Here is a 17,010-nt window from a genome sequence, read left to right on the forward strand (position 1 = left end):
TGACATTAGAAAGACATATACTTTCCATATGATTTATATTCATACAAATGTTTGTGACTCTGATTAGCTCCGTACTAAAAAAAGTTATTTAATTAGTGTATACAACGAATACATTTAAATTAGTATTTAGTTCTTCCTATAGATCTTATGATAGAATCGTCTCTGATAATTTAGAGGCCCGATTCAAATTTAAAAAATAAAACCTAATAAAATAGAACATAAAATTAAGATTGTAAATAACATTAAAAACTATAAAAAAAATTATGTATAATATTTTATATAGAATTGAGTATATTCAAATTGATAAAAAAAAAGTTCATTGAATGGTTAATGCAAGGTTACCAATCAAGTGTTTAATTTAATGAACAACACACAATTCATATTGAAAAATATGAGAAAAACTCTAAACATCTCACAATTACTACTAGATCAATTATAACTGTGTCAACTCATATTAATAAAAATAAATAAATTTAAAATTTAAAAATATTCTTAAAATTTTGATACATGTGTTAAGAATCTCAATATTATATAACTTTATAAATAATATCTCATGCTAGACTAACCCAAACTAGGTTTCTCAAAATTATTTTAAATCTAATAATTTAACTAACTAACTACTTTAGTGTTTGTTTAAATTGTAATGATTTAACTAAAAATAATACTAAATTTATTGACTTTTTAATATATTATTTTAAAATAAAATTTAATAATATATCTTTCTATAAATAAAAACAATATTACATAAAATAATAGATTATAGTTCATAATAAATTTAAAATTTCTTTAAAAAATTAAAACATAAAATAACATATTGTATTCCATAATAAAAGTTTTATAATGAATCGAAGCTTTCTTTAAAAAAAAAATGAAAGAATAAGTAAGGGCTGATAGTAGAAGCCTCCCATTGTCGGTAGAAGATAAGGTGCAGTTATATCGCATGCTTCTTAGATTTTCTATTTTTTAAAATAAAAAATATATATGATTGATGAAAAAATATTAAAAAAATATTTTATAACATAAAATATTTTATATACTGTAAATCACTTATTTTATTTGTAATTAATTAATCACTTTCACAAATTCATTAATCAATAAAATATATATATTAAAATAAATAATAATATATTAATCAATCTTCTAAACTCTATTAACAAATTTTATTTTACTTTTTAGAGAACTTTTTATATTTAAAAACTTATTAATTAAATTATAAAATTCATTAATCAATTTTACGTGCCATTAATCAAAATTAATTTACCACATCAAGATACTCAATAATCAAATTAGGAATAATATTGACAAATTTATTATATTAAATTAATCAACTTTATTTTCAACTTAAAATTACTTTTTAATGTCAAAACATATTATTCAAACTATAAATTGAATTAACCAAGTTTTAAACACTATTAATCAAAATTATTTTAAAAAGAGAAAAATATATTTAAAAAATTAAAATTAAATGTTATCCTTATTATATTTGTGAATAATGAAATGAAGAAATTGATGTCAAAATAGTTTTTTTTTATAATATTAATGTGAAACAATTTATATATAGATAAACACAACCAATGTGTAAGTGACACAGACAAAACACAAACACTGATTTTTTCTTTCCAATAGCATGACATGTCTTCATCACCACTATTATTCACTGTGCGGAGGTTCCAACCAGAGTTGGTGCTTCCGGCTACACCCACTCCTCGTGAAATTAAACTACTATCAGACATAGATGATCAACAAGGCTTACGTTTTAATATTCCTGCCATATTTATCTATAGCCACGAATCATCAATGGCTGGAAAAGAACCGGTTGAAGTTCTTAGAAATTCACTGTCACAAACACTTGTTTATTACTATCCACTTGCGGGAAGGATTAAAGAGGGTGATGGACGCAAGTTGATGGTTGATTGTACTGGCGAAGGTGTCATGTTCATTGGAGCTGAAGCTGATGTAACACTAGATCAATTGGGTGACTCTCTCCACCCACCATTCCCTTGCTTCCAAGAACTTCTCTACGATGTTCCAGGCTCTGAACTAGTTATTGACCGTCCCATTCGACTCATACAGGTTTAATTATCAAGTTATTATGCAGCATAAAATTGCCAAATATTTTTTTTTTTTTGGAATCAACCCGCTCACTCATCCGATAGGATGTCTCTGCACATCTATTAATTAATTATTAACTGAACAAGACTTAATAAAATTAAAATTACCATTTATTTAACTTTTCCTATTTCACCACTTATTTTACATAAATTTGTGAACCCCTGTCCTTTTGTTACTTTTGTTACTCTATAAAATAAATGATTAATGACTAGCATCATTTAATGAGATTTTCTAACTAATTATAAAAATATATTGAAATAAGAGATTAATAATATATATATTGTGACTAATAAAATAATTAAAGCGGATAATGATATAATTATATATTTATTTAAATCATATATATAATATATATATATATATATATATATATATATATATATATATATATATATAATAATAATAATAATAATAATAATTACAGGTGACACGTCTCAATTGTGGTGGTTTTATAGTGGCAATGAATTGGAACCATACCAGTGGTGATGGAATTGGTCTGAAACAATTCATGAATGCATGGGCAGAAATTGCTCGAGGAGCACATCAACCTTCCATTCAACCTGTGTGGCATAGGGAGCTTCTCATGGCAAGAGCCCCACCACGAATTACATGCAACCACCGTGAATACGAACAAATACTTCCACCGAATACGATCAAGGAAGAAGACATTACTACCATAGTCCATCAATCTTTCTTCTTTAAACTTTCAGACATAGCTAGAATTCGTCTCATGATTCCATTTCACCTTAGTCAATGTACCGCATTCGATCTTATCACTGCATGTTTTTGGTACTGTCGCACAAAAGCCTTACGGTTAGAGCCAGAAGAAGAAGTAAGAATGATGGTCATTGTCAATGCACGTTCGAGGCTTATTGCTAAACATTCTTCATTTGTCGGGTATTACGGTAATTGTTTTGCATTCCCTGCGGCTGTCACCACGGCAGGGAAACTTTGTGGAAACTCACTAGGTTATGCATTAGAGTTGATAAGAAAATCAAAAGATGAAGTTACAGAGGAATACATGCAGTCTGTAGCAGATTTTATGGTTATTAAAGAAAGGTGTTTATTTACAACTGTAAATTCTTGTATTATTTCAGATTTGACTCGAGCTAAATTTAGAGAAGTGAATTTTGGATGGGGTGAAGGGGTGTATGGTGGAGTTGCACAAGGTGGGGCCGGACCTTTTCCAGGCGTAACTTTTATTGTTCCACATAAGAATGCAAAAGGAGAAGAATGTTTGATGTTACCAATTTGTTTGTCCTATGAAGTTATGAAGAGGTTTGAAAAAGAGTTAGATGACATACTTGGTAGCCAAAATCACCCTACCACTAGTGTTTCTAATTTTGTCAAATCTACCTTATAATGGGTGTTTTTCTTTTAAAGGTGGTTTCTTGAGGGTGGAGCTCAACGGTATTTTATTGCTTTGAATTTTTTTTTGCATTGCTTGATTTTTGGTTGGTTTTATATGTTTTTTTTCTAGCGTTTTATTTTTGTGCTTTTTTCTGTGTTATTTATTAGTTTTTGTGGTATTCGCTTGATAATTTTTATTTTTAATAAAAAATAATATATTAATATCAAAGTGAAAAATATTGAAATATAAATAAAAATAACGTGCCTACAAGACTAGGAAGGATAAAAATAAAAAAAAAATCAACAAAAAGAAAACTCCACAATTAGTTGAATAATAAAGGAAAACAAAAAAAACAAAAAAAAGGGTTCCATAAGCTAAAGAACGACCCCTTATGATTCAAGTTAGAGAGTTGTTACCATCACCACCATCAATAAATCAAAATTCATCTTGAGAACAACAAAAAACACAAACCAAAAACATGCCTCAGGAGCAAGGCAAACACTAGATCCACTATTGGTTAATAGAGAAGATATTGTTCTGAAGCCAGTATGAAAACGTGCATGAGTTCACTACTGGTCTACTTAAATATCATTTTTAGGCCAAAAAATACCCTTCTCTTTCACCTCTTTCACAGTTTTTATAACACCACTAAAGATTATATCATTACGGGCTCTCCATATGGTCTAGACTACATCATGCTTGATCATAACAAAATGACTCTTATACTTGGCTACCACATAAAGAAAGGAAATACTAAAAAATAAGTATGTGGTCACAAGGAAGAACCACCTACCAACCCAACCATTAGAAGATTGTATACCATAAAAATACTGCTAACTCATAAGTAACAAAAATATGAGAAGTCGACTCAATTGAATCCCCACAAAAAGGGAAAGATAGTTAATCACCCTTTTAATCCAATTTCTCTCTATAGGAAAATCTATCTTGAAGAGGCTTCTAGGAGAATACTATTACTTTAGGGGAACCACGTTGTTTCATTTTAGGGGAAAAATCAAGTTCTCGGTTATAGGAGATGGAGAAGAATCAACAAACTGAACATGATAGATAGAGATAATGGAGAAAAAACCATCTCTTGCATGCTTCCAACTCCACTTATCTCTATCCTGAGAGAGAATAACACCTTTGAGCAGAGAGAATATTTTCAAACACATGTACCTCTCTAAGAAAGAAAGGTCTCCTCCACATATGATCGCAAATCAGATCCCCATTTTCCACCTGATCGATCTCTTTTACAACCCCATTAAGTTTTTAGTTTTTTATGAATGTGACAAGAATATTTTACTAATTACTTATTGAAGAAGAAATATTATAAAGATTTATTTATAATCCATAAATATGTTGACGCAGAAATTTTCGAAAAGGTTAGTGATGTTGAATCAACGAAAGAAGCATGAGAAATTCTGGAAAAATCATTTGGAGGCGCAAAAAGGTGAAACAAATTAGGTTACAAACTCACAAAAGAACGTATGAATTTATTTAGATGGAAGACAATGAAAGCATAACCGATTTTTTCACTAGGGTTACGAAACTGGTGAATCAAATCAAGGTATGTGGAGAAGTGTTGACATCAAGATCAGTTGTTTCAAATATCTTGAGTTTATTGGCTCCAAAGTTCGACCATGGGGTAGTAGCCATAGAAAAGTTGAAAGAATTATCAACATTTACAAAGGAAGAGCTTCAAGGGATGCTTGAATCTCATGAACAAAGAATGGCTGAAAGAGCTGCAGACAAGTCGAAGAGTGATGTGGCTTTACAGGAACAATCAGCAAGAGAAACTAAAGGTAAAGGGAAGTGGTTCGACAATAGAGGTATATGAGCCTACAACACTTCGACTGGTCAAAATCAGCAAGAAAGAGGTTGGTATAATTAGAGAAAGCTCTCATACCAAAGACACCAAAGAGGTGGTGTTGCAGGTAGAGGAAGAGGCAGTGGTTGAAAACCTGACAAAAGTCGTTTTCAATGTTTCAATTGTCATAAGTATGGTTACTACTCTAGTGATTGTCCTAAAAAACAAAATAATCAAGATAATGATGCAAAATATATGTTTCTCTCTCCTAAAAAGTAAAACCCTAAAACCTCTCAATTCCTCTCTTCATCATCTTCTTCGATTCTTCCTACAGGTTACTTTCTTTGTTCGTCCCCGTCTCAATATTGTAGTACTATGTGTCGCCGCCACCGTACTCCGTCCTAAAGTCTCCATACTATGTCTTGTAGCCGCCTTACTTCATATCCATAAGTAATTTTTCATGTGATCAATTTTATTTTCTAATACTTATTTTAGTGGATGAATTTAGGTTTACTTATTTGAAAAAAGAATTTATGTTGTGACATATTTGAATGGATTCCTTCCTTAGAGCTATGTTTCATGTTTTGACCAATATTTGTCTATTCTATGTAGCAAAACTAAAAAATTTGAGGGAGAAAAACTTAATATAGAGGTGTAACAAGGTGTGTTTTAGTTATACTTTAGTCTTAGTCTGTTTGATGTAGTGATTTTGTTTGGTATTGAAAGGTAGTGGTAATATGCAGTGTTAGCGGCTTTTTCTGTGTCATGTTTTGTGTCAGTAAAGAGATGTTTGATGAAAACTTATGCTTCACATACAAGGAACTAATTTTCTTAACCTTTTTTTATTGAAATTTATTACAATATTATTTAAAGTATATTATTTTTATAATTCATGTTTTGCGTGTTTTATTGTTTTAGTCCTGTTACATTATATTATCCTACAAAAGCATGCAACACAATTCTAAATAAGAAAAATTTCACATCATAAAAATTTTCACTGAAATAACTGGTCAATTACTTACACAGTTTGAAGATTTGGTAAGGAACATATACTGAATGAGGATCCATCAAAGAGTTCTTCATTATCATAAAAAACTCATCTGAAAATACATGCATCGTGTAAGCCCATTTTAATCAGAAATTTGAATTATGTGGTTAAAGAAGAGTCAAAAACATAAATTTGTTCTTCTAACAAACATCAAACCATAGTTAAAGAAAAGTGTTGGGGGACAATAATATATACTGTAATATATACCATAGTTTTGAACAAAAAAAACCTACATATTTATACTAGCCCTCAGTGTGTCTCCTGTTCCAATGAAGTCCATTTCATATTTTTCCTTCTTGGTCCGTCTATCTTGCGGTGAGATCTCTAATGAATTATCCCACTGCAAAAGAGAAGGAAATGAAGAGTCAAGAACTAATACAGGACTCGGTTGTTGTAACTCAGTTATTTATCAGACATCTGCAGTAGCTCTTACCCTTCCCTAGATTGGTCGTTCACCTTATTTAACCTAATTAAACAAATCTCATTAATTAATTAATTCACATCCAATACAATTAATTAAATTAATAAAAATTAATAAATTTCCAATTTAACAAACCTTTGTGTTAGTGTTTGTGAAGAGACTACAAAAAAAACTTAAACTAGTGAGGTAATTTAGCTGGGTGAAATTCACCTCACAAAAAAAATGAGTGTTGCTGAGTGTCAATCATCTCAGAATGTTGTTTTCAAAATTCAAAATTTGAACGATATCACCCGTCAATTCAATACAGCTTTTGATAGAGTAGTGTCAGAATGGTTGCGAAGTGAAAAACACTCATCAAAAGAAATGCATGAATAACTATATTGCAGCAGGGGTTTCTTGGCTCTCAAAAGCTTGGAAATGAATGCAGTAGCTTCCTCTATTTATAGGGAATGTGTTTGGATCCAAATACGTTTGGAATCGAGCTGAATTCGTGCAAAACAAATTTGATCTGAATGTGAGAAAAGTGTGACTTATAATCCTTTAAAACTCAGCCAAATGATGCGTTTTAAGGATCAATTAACTTCTGGAGACTTGGTTAAATATGTTTAGGTCCAAAACACATGCTAATTTGGCTTGGAATTGAGATTAGTGAGTTTCAAAATTCTGGCAAATGGTGATTTTATTAGTTCCAAGACATCATGTTCAACTCGATGGGGCATCTTCCTAAGGAGGCTTTTTGGTCCCATTCTTTTTCCAATGTGTTAACATCATAACAAATATTAAAATATGCCAACAAAGGTTGCATTTGGATGCTTGAGCACAAAGTTATGGAATGTTGATGTTGACACAAAAAACTTATCATGTAACTTCGAAAAATTCAAGTGTTCAATGGCTGAAAAGGACTTGTAATGTCTTAGTGAATTCCATGGCCTTCCAAGCACAATTTGACCTTGATCATTGAATAAACCTTGTAGAGGGCATCACAAATGATATTGCACAAAAAGAATTAGCCTCCAATGTTAAAAATTGAAGAAGTCGTAATCCTTGGAAGTTGAGAAAAAGTCACTTGAAAATAGGTCAAATTTCACTAAGTCCACAAATGACCTATAATGTCTTCAAACTTTTGATGATTCTCCAAGCATAATTGGCTATTTTCATGTAAATATAAGTTGTAGAGGATGTTTAGAAGAGTCATATGCAAAAATAAGAATTCAAAATTGTTGAGAATTGAAGGAGTTGTGGTCCTTGGGACTTTGACTTTCAAATGTTGACTTTTTTGGTCAAACCATTTGGAACAAACTTGTGCACTTGGACTTTTCTTGCACTCCAAATCACTACATGATCATACAAACTCAAAATAAGGTTTCATTTAATGTATCTTGATTAGAATGCGCAAAGCTTGAGGTAACTTGTTGAAGAAGGCATGAAAATAAACACATGAACTTTTGACTTTTCTTGAGAAGTAAGCAACAAAACTATGATGTATTCTTGACCAAAAATGAGATTGAAACGTACTTTAGAACCTTAGAGATCATGCTTTGAGAGATAGTCCCTTGAGAATAAATGGTTGACCATACTTTGACTTGGGGAATCAATACAAAGCCTAACTGAGGAGCCATTCTTAATACTCTTGCTGAGAAGCCTTACCTTGCACAATAAACTTAAAGGAAACACGACACATTTTTGATATTTTTATTAGTAGTTAGATAAGCAATGAAAATATAAACACAAAGGTAAAACACTAACCAAAGAGGTGCTTGATGACCTCTGCACAAGGCAAACCCCAAGATGAAAATGGGGAGGACAAAGATGTGATCTTGTTTGTATGCAAGGATACAAATGACATGTGGGATCTAATGATTACAAATTAGGGTATGACAATAGCTTTCACGTACCATTTATTTTGAAAACCAAATTCCTTAAAGGTTCTTTCATGTTTTGATGCGGATACTAACATCAAGTAAGTTGAATTCCAACGCGTCTCAACATCTAGAGAAACAAAACCTTTATAATCCATGCTCTCCTCATCAATACATGCCTTCAATTTAGAAAGCCTCACGGGAGAAGATTTATCATACTAAACAACATAACGAACTCTATAAACAGAACTATCAATGTCTTTCAAAACTTCTTTCACAATTAAATTAAATACGTGTGTGCAACACCTCATATGAAAATGGTTTCCACTCATAACTAAACTATTCTTAGACAAAATACTTCTCTTGAGACGTTCAACTCAAACATCATTAGATGAAGCATTATCAACCGTCAAACTAAGCACGCGATTTAAATCCTAATTGTTCAAACACATCTCCATTGTTTCCCAAATAGCATCCCCTGTATGACTTGTGACTTGACAAAAATTTAAAATCTCATTCTATGAGGGCCATTTATTGTCAATGAAATGGACCGTCATACACATATAGCTCAACTTTTGCCATTCTTGATACTCTTGTTGAGAAGCCTTACCTTGCGCAATAAACTTAAAGGAAACAAGACACATTTTTTCTATTTTTATTAGTGGTTAGATAAGCAATGAAAATATAAAGACAAAGGTAAAACACTAATCAAATAGATGCTTGATGATCTCTGTACAAGGCAAACCCCAAGATGAAAAGGGGGAGAACAAAGATGTGATCTTGTTTGTATGCAAGGATACAAATGATATGTGGGATCTTAGGATTACAAATTAGGGTATGAAAATAGCTTTCACATACCATTTATTTTGAAAACCGAATTCTTCAAAGGTTCTTTCAAGTTTTGATGCGGATACTAACATCAAGTAAGTTAAATTCCAACGAGTCACAACACTAGAGAAACTAAACCTTTATAGTCCATGCTCTCCTCATCAATGCATGCCTTGAATTTAGCAAGCCTTGCGGGAGAAGATCTAGCATACCAAACAGCATGACGAACTCTATAAACAGAATTATCAATGTCTTTCAAATCTTCTTTCACAATTAAATTCAATACATATGTGCAACACCTCATATGAAAATAGTTTCCACTCACAACTAAACTATTCTTAGACAAAAGACTTCTCTTGAGATGTTCAACTCAAACATCATTAGATGAATCATTATCAACCGTCAAACAAAGCACGCAATTTAAATCCTAATTGTTCAAACACATTTTCATTGTTTTCCAAATAGCATCCCCTGTATGACTTGTGACTTGACAAAAAGTTAAAATCTTATTCTATAAGGGCCAATTATTGTCAATGAAATGGACCGTCACACACATATAGCTCAACTTTTGAAAAGAAGTCCACATATCAGTGGTGAGACAAACTCTTCGACAATTCAGAGAGAGAAAGTTTTTGAAAATCATTCTTTTTGTGTCCCATAGTTTCAAGACATCACGTGTCAATGTTGTACGCGAACATATTAGAAATCTTGGTGAAACGTGACTCATAAATTTATGAAAAGACTCATGTTCGACCTTCCGAAAAGGAAACTCCATGTTTATGAACATCTTAACCATTTCTCTTCGAATAGCTTATTGGTCAAACTTGGAAATCAAGGGAGAGTCAACATGTTCTTCAGCATTTGTCATAAAAGATGATGTCTTGTGCCTCTTGTAAACGAGACATCTCAATAAATGAATGCATGGAACTAGTTCCATTATCATACTTAATTTTTGTGCCACAATATTTACACGAAGCTTTTTTTTTCTTCTGACGATACAATGAAAAGATTCCAAGCCTCTGAATGATTCTTCCGCTTCTTAGTGTGAGGAGGTGACATTTCATTAAAGACGGTAGGTGGAGGTGTTGAAACCGTATTATTGAATGTTGCATACGTTGGCAAGTAATTAACATTAGTCATCTCAATTATGTTAGATGTAGGAAAACAAATTAGAAAAATATCAAAAAAATACAATTTTAATAAAACCAAAATTCAAAAAAGAAGTAAAGAAGACATCCAATCATAGATATCAACATACGGTGAATGTTCATATCACTCCATAACTTTGGTATTTGAAAACTAAAAACAAATTTCTGAAAACGTAAATTATATAAAAATGGAAATTATCATGAATCAAAACACTTTAATAAATTACCATTTAAATAAAGATACAATTAATAACATTATATATGACATGAAAATTATCATGAATCATAACTTTGTATTACTATTGATTTCTTTGTTTAGCCAAGTATCATATTTTTTATAACGACTCCCTTTGTTCATTCTTATCCATTAATAATAACATTATATATGACATGAAAATTATCAAAATTTCCAATATCATTAATAAAAAGGGTTAAAATCTCTAAATTTGTATTATTAATTTCTCTGCTATTAACAGTTCTATTTGTAGTGCAGTTCAAGGAAACTGAAAGCACAATACCAATTTTATTCGTTCTTGAAAATTATATATAATATTGTGATATGAAGCTATTGTGACATTTGAATGAAGAATAACAAAAAGAAAGAGAAGAAGAAGACTTCAAGAAAGAAGAAAGATAGCTTCATTGATGTTACACGTGTTATGATACAGGCTATATATAGGAAAAGCTTATCACATAACAACCAATCAATGTGTAACTAACTAGTAACAACCTTACTTCTAATATCCATATCAACAATATTGATTAACTAATTTAATCTAAAGACTAAAATTAGCTAATCATAATAGCCCCTCTCAAGCGAAGCATGGTGAATGTTGATCATGCCAAGCTTGGAAATAAACTTGTTGAAGGTTGAAGTAGATAATGCTTTGGTCAGGAAATCCGCGAGTTGCTTATGAATGGAGATTGGCAGCAGCCGAAGTAAACCTTGTTGCAGTTTTTCACGAACCAAATGGCAATCGATCTCAAGGTGTTTGGTTCGTTCATGGAACACCGGATTGAGTGCAATGTGCATTGCACTTTGGCTGTCACAGTAGAGTACAGGAAGCTTGGTACATGTGATGTGCAACTCTTTCATAAGAGCTATCAACCAAATCAATTCACATGTGGCAAACGATAATGCCCGATACTCAGCCTCGGATGACGATCTGGAAATAGTATCCTATTTCTTTGCACGCCATGATATGAGAGAAGTACCCAGAAAAAAACAATAACCTGAGATGGATTTCCTTGAATCGAGGCACCCTGCCCAATCAGAATCTGAGAAGCCAAGGAGTTGTGGTTCAGCATTCCTGCGAAACAAAATTCCTCTACCAGGACTATTCTTCAAGTAGCGTATCACTCTACAAGCAGCATGGTAGTGTGCCATTGTTGGATTGTGAAGAAACTGACTGAGTTGTTGGGTTGCATAGGTGATATCTGGACGTGTGGTGTTAAGATACAGCAGACGGCCTATTAAGCATCTATAAGCTCCAATGTCTTCAAAGGCTTTGCCATTATCAGCGTGTAGCTTGACTGAAGGATCAAGAGGTGTGGGTGCTGGTTTTGATCCAAGCATACCGGATTCCTGTAAGAGATCTAAACAGTATTTTCGTTGTGATAATGAGATCCCTGCTTTTGAATGAGCTACCTCGAGGCCAAGAAAATACTTGAGTATTCCCAGATCTTTGATGCTAAAGTTTTCATCCAGAATGATTTTGATACGATCAAATTCAGGCATAGATGTTCCAGCCAGAATTATATCATCAACATATACTAAAACAGCTGTAAAATGTGCATCAGTTTTCAAAGTGAAGAGGGAATAATCAGAAGTAGATTGAGAATACCCTTGTTGAAGTAAAAGAGTTGTTAACTTTTCATACCATTTGCGACTGGCTTGTTTTAGACCATATAAACTCTTTTGGAGTTTACATACTTGATTGGGCCTGTGACATGAAACGCCTTCAGGAATGGTCATGTACACATCTTCCTGCAATTCCCCATGTAAAAACGCATTCTTAACATCAAGTTGATGTAAAAACCAGTTGTTGATGGCTGCAGCTGCAAGAAGAGTTCTGACAGTAGTAAGCTTTGCTACTGGTGAAAATGTATCAAAGAAGTCAAGCCCTTCGATTTGGTTATAGCCCTTTGCAACAAGCCTAGATTTGTACCTCTCTATTGTGCCATCTGCTCTATGTTTTACTTTGAACACCCATCTGTTGCCAATTGGTTTGACATGTGGTGGCAAATCAACCAAAATCCAAGTTCTATTCTTGTCTAATGCATCTAATTCAAACTTCATGGCCTTGGTCCAATCCTCAGATAAACAAGCTTCTTTGTAGTTCTTTGGCTCATGTGTAGGTGTGATATTAGATGCAAAAGCACGATGAGATGCAGAAAGAAAATGTAATGAATCATAATTAGAAATAGGATAGATAGATTTAGATGTACCTAATGATGACTTGACTGCTGAAGCATCGGATGTATTGCAAACATAATCTGAGAGATAGTTACGTGTATGTTTGACTCTGACAGGTCTGGGCTGAATGTGATCATTTTCAGTATCGGGTGTATCAGGCACATATTGAACATCATGGTTCTCATCAGGATTTGCTAAAGTTTCAGGATTAGTGTTGGGATGGTGGTCATGTTCCTCAATAGTGGGTTCAAGACTTTGTGAAGGACCAATGTTAGGCTGGTGTTCATGTTCCTCAATAATAGGTTCTAGACTATGTGGTGAAACAGGGTTGATAGAATTATGTTGTGATGAGTCAGAGGGTTCTGTGTGAGGGTGATAATCCCAATTAATAGAGTTGGAATTGGAATAGGGGAAAATGTGCTCATGGTGTATGACATTTCTAGAAACAAAAATAGTATGACTGTTTATATCATATAGCACCACACCCTTCATACCATTCTTGTATCCTAAGAAAATGCATTTACGACCTCTTGGCTCAAGTTTAGTTCTATGCACGTTCAATGTTGATACAAAGGCTAGAGACCCAAACACTTTGAGACTGTGCATATCAGGATGTTTATTATGCAGGATGAAATGGGGAGAAAAATTGTTTAAAACATGTGTGGGAATCTTATTGATAATGAATGTGGCGTGTAAAATGGCATATGACCAGAATTTCTTTGGGAGTTTTGACTGAAAAAGGAAAGCTCTTCCAACATTTAATAAATGTTGATGTTTCCTCTCCACTCTACCATTTTGTTGTGGAGATTCAACACAACTTGTTTGATGTATGATTCCCTTAGATGCATAAAAATCAGGAATGGAAAATTCAGGACCATTATCGGTTCTGATAATTTTGACATGACACTTATGTTGATTTTCTATGAGACTGACAAAATTCATGACATGCTGTCTAGCTTCAGATTTAGCTTTCATTAAAGTTATCCATGTGTATCTGCTACAGTCATCAACAGCAGTTAAGAAGTATGAATGACCATGTAAAGAATGAACAACAAGGGGTCCCCAAATGTCAAAATGGATCAATTCATAAGGGTGATTAGCTATACTAGTACTAACTGTATAGGAAAGCTTTCTTTGTCTAGCATAACAACATACATCACAAACATCTCTATGATTAACTGTGATAAAGGGAAATTGAGAATGTAAGTACAAAAGTCTATTTTGGGATAAATGTCCGAGTCTAAAATGCCATAGGGCTCTGTCTGGTAAAGTGACATTGGCTGCTAGAGCAGGGGTTAAGGCTGGTGAATTATTATCTCTCAGTATTAAGAAGTACAATCCATCTTTCTGCTCAGCAGAACCAGTCATCTTCAAGGTGAGTTTGTCCTGTATAACACATTGTGAATTGAGAAAATTGACATTGCAATTAGAGAATTCACACAATTTTGAAACTGACAGGAGATTTAAAGAAAACTCAGGAATAAGAAGAACATTGTGCACTATGAATTCAGGGGAAAATGAATTGTGCCAGAATAGTTTGCAACAAGGCATTGTCCATTTGGCAATTTAACATTAATAGGAGTGATTTTCGTATATGAGTGAAACCATTTTGCAGAACTGCATATGTGATCAGAAGCTCCTGAATCAATGATCCAAGAACCACTGCTACTACTATGCATGCAATGATATGTGTTACTTGTTGATGAATGACCAACAACAACTTGATTTGAAGAAGCATGTCCTGAAGATTGGCCAATGCTGGATTTATGAATTAGCTCCATTAGAGCACTGAATTGACCTTGAGTTATAGGTGAATTGTCACTTTTGATGTCAGCACCACTAGAAGAAGATGCATCATCATTGCCTTCTGATGCCACATTGTGAGCTGAATTTGGAAACTGCTTCTGCATATGGGGAGGTACACCATGTTTCTTGAAGCAATTTTCAACAGTGTGATTGGTCGTGCCACAGAAAGTGCAGACACGAGCTCCATGTTTTGAAGTACTGGGTCTGGCACCAAACCTCTTGGAATCAGCAGCATTAATCAGTGCTTGAGACTCATCATTGATAATAGGAAGATGAATTTGTCGTTCATGTTGAATCACCATGGAAAAGATCTTATTCATGTTTGGCAAAGGATCCATTAACAAGATTTGAGACTTAACTACAGCAAATTGTTCATTCAAACCAGTTAAGAACCTGATTATGTGCATCAATTGGTGGTTAGATCTTGCACTACATATAGCTTCACAAGAGCATTTGATGCGACATGTACAAGTTGGTAAAGGTAAATACAAATCTAATTCTTCCCAAAGAATTTTAAGATCAGAGAAAGAATCAGTTACCAATTTGTTTTCTTGTTTGAGACTATAGATTTCTTGCTACAGCTCAGAAATACGAATAAGATCACCCTAAGAAAACCTTTCTTTCAAATCATTCCATACGTCAAGCGCATTTTCCATGAAAACCATAGACTGAGAAATTGAGTCTGAAACTGAGTTCATGATCCAAGAATGCACCAACATGTTGCAACGATTCCAAGCACGCAAAGATGGATCGAAAGATTCAGTGGGAACGGAAAGAGAACCATCAATGAATTCGATTTTCATTTTTCCACCAAGAGCTCTTTTCATGCTTCGAGCCCATGAATGATAGTTGGAACCTGTGAGTTTTGGAAGAACGGTAACAGAACCGGGACCATCACTAGGATGAATAAAGTATGGAGAAGTTTGATCCAAAGCCGGATCAAGCGGTGAGGTTCGAGAAGGAGCCATGGATACAGAGAAACGAAGAACTGATGGAGAAGATCAATTCAGTTAGATAACAGCGGAATAGGGATCGATATGGCGATTGATACCATATTATGATATGAAGCTATTGTGACATTTGAATGAAGAATAACAAAAAGAAAGAGAAGAAGAAGACTTCAAGAAAGAAGAAAGATAGTTTCATTGATGTTACACGTGTTATGATACAGGCTATATATAGGAAAAGCTTATCACATAACAACCAATCAATGTGTAACTAACTAGTAACAACCTTACTTCTAATATCCATATCAACAATATTGATTAACTAATTTAATCTAAAGACTAAAATTAGCTAATCATAATATATAACAAAATAATTAACAACACACTTTACTGTTTTCTCTTTTTGTATTTAAAAGTTAAACAAAAATCTAATTTCTAGGATAAGAACAAATACAAAAACACAGACAAAACATAATTTTTTCAGGATACCATTTGTTGTTGGAGTTTTTTATTAGGGAGTATTTAATATTGTGAGATTTCTTTTTAGAGCAATCCTTTTATGAGAGACACCACATATTCACCTAAAACTTTAAGATGATAGGTGAGCAACCCCTTTATGAGTTCTTTTATTTATAAATGTTAAAGTCTCACATTTTCAACTAATGTGAGACTATTATCCATACTATTCATATTTGATAAATTCTTAACCGATATATATATATATATATATATATATATATATATATATATATATATATATATATATATATATATATATATATATATATATATATATATATATAGAGAGAGAGAGAGAGAGAGAGAGAGAGAGAGAGAGAGAGAGAGAGAGAGAGAGAGAGAGAGAGAGAGAGAGAGAGAGAGAGAGAGAGAGAGAGAGAGAGAGAGAGAGAGAGAGAGAGAAATTAATTGTTATGCACTGTCAATGTAAAAAGTTTTACACTTTCAATACATCACCATCATCCGTTTGTATTACTTATTAAATGATTAAAATAAAAGTCAAACATTTTAAATAAATCAATGATTGTGATTAACTGACAGTGTAAAAAATCTTTACACTGTCAGTGTATATCAATTAAATTTATATATATATATATATATATATATATATATATATATATATATATATATATATTATATATATATATATATATATATATATATATATATATATATATATATATATATATATATATATATATATATATATATATATATATATTATTATTTTTTTGAATTTTGTTTAAAC

At 32.5% G+C, this 17,010-nt stretch overlaps 1 protein-coding gene across 1 annotated transcript; it reads left to right on the plus strand.

Moving 5' to 3' along the window:
* Nucleotides 1-1,490: 1,490 nt before the first annotated feature.
* LOC127132292 (benzyl alcohol O-benzoyltransferase) lies at nt 1,491-3,599 on the plus strand. Its single transcript, XM_051061204.1, has 2 exons — nt 1,491-2,073; nt 2,537-3,599. The coding sequence occupies exons 1-2, from the start codon at nt 1,633-1,635 to the stop codon at nt 3,473-3,475; spliced, it is 1,380 nt and encodes a 459-aa protein (XP_050917161.1). The 5' UTR covers nt 1,491-1,632; the 3' UTR covers nt 3,476-3,599.
* The last annotated feature ends 13,411 nt before the right edge of the window (nt 3,600-17,010 follow it).

Source organism: Lathyrus oleraceus, chromosome 3 (genome assembly GCF_024323335.1).
Source record: "Lathyrus oleraceus cultivar Zhongwan6 chromosome 3, CAAS_Psat_ZW6_1.0, whole genome shotgun sequence".
NCBI lineage: Eukaryota > Viridiplantae > Streptophyta > Magnoliopsida > Fabales > Fabaceae > Lathyrus > Lathyrus oleraceus.

What these genes read in the sequence shown, in the direction of transcription:
- LOC127132292 (XM_051061204.1), top strand. Translation starts at nt 1,633, where the DNA reads ATGTCTTCATCACCACTATTATTCACTGTGCGGAGGTTCCAACCAGAG. An exon ending in GTCCCATTCGACTCATACAG is followed by an intron (nt 2,074 to 2,536) that starts GTTTAATTATCA and finishes TAATAATTACAG; the next exon opens with GTGACACGTCTCAATTGTGG.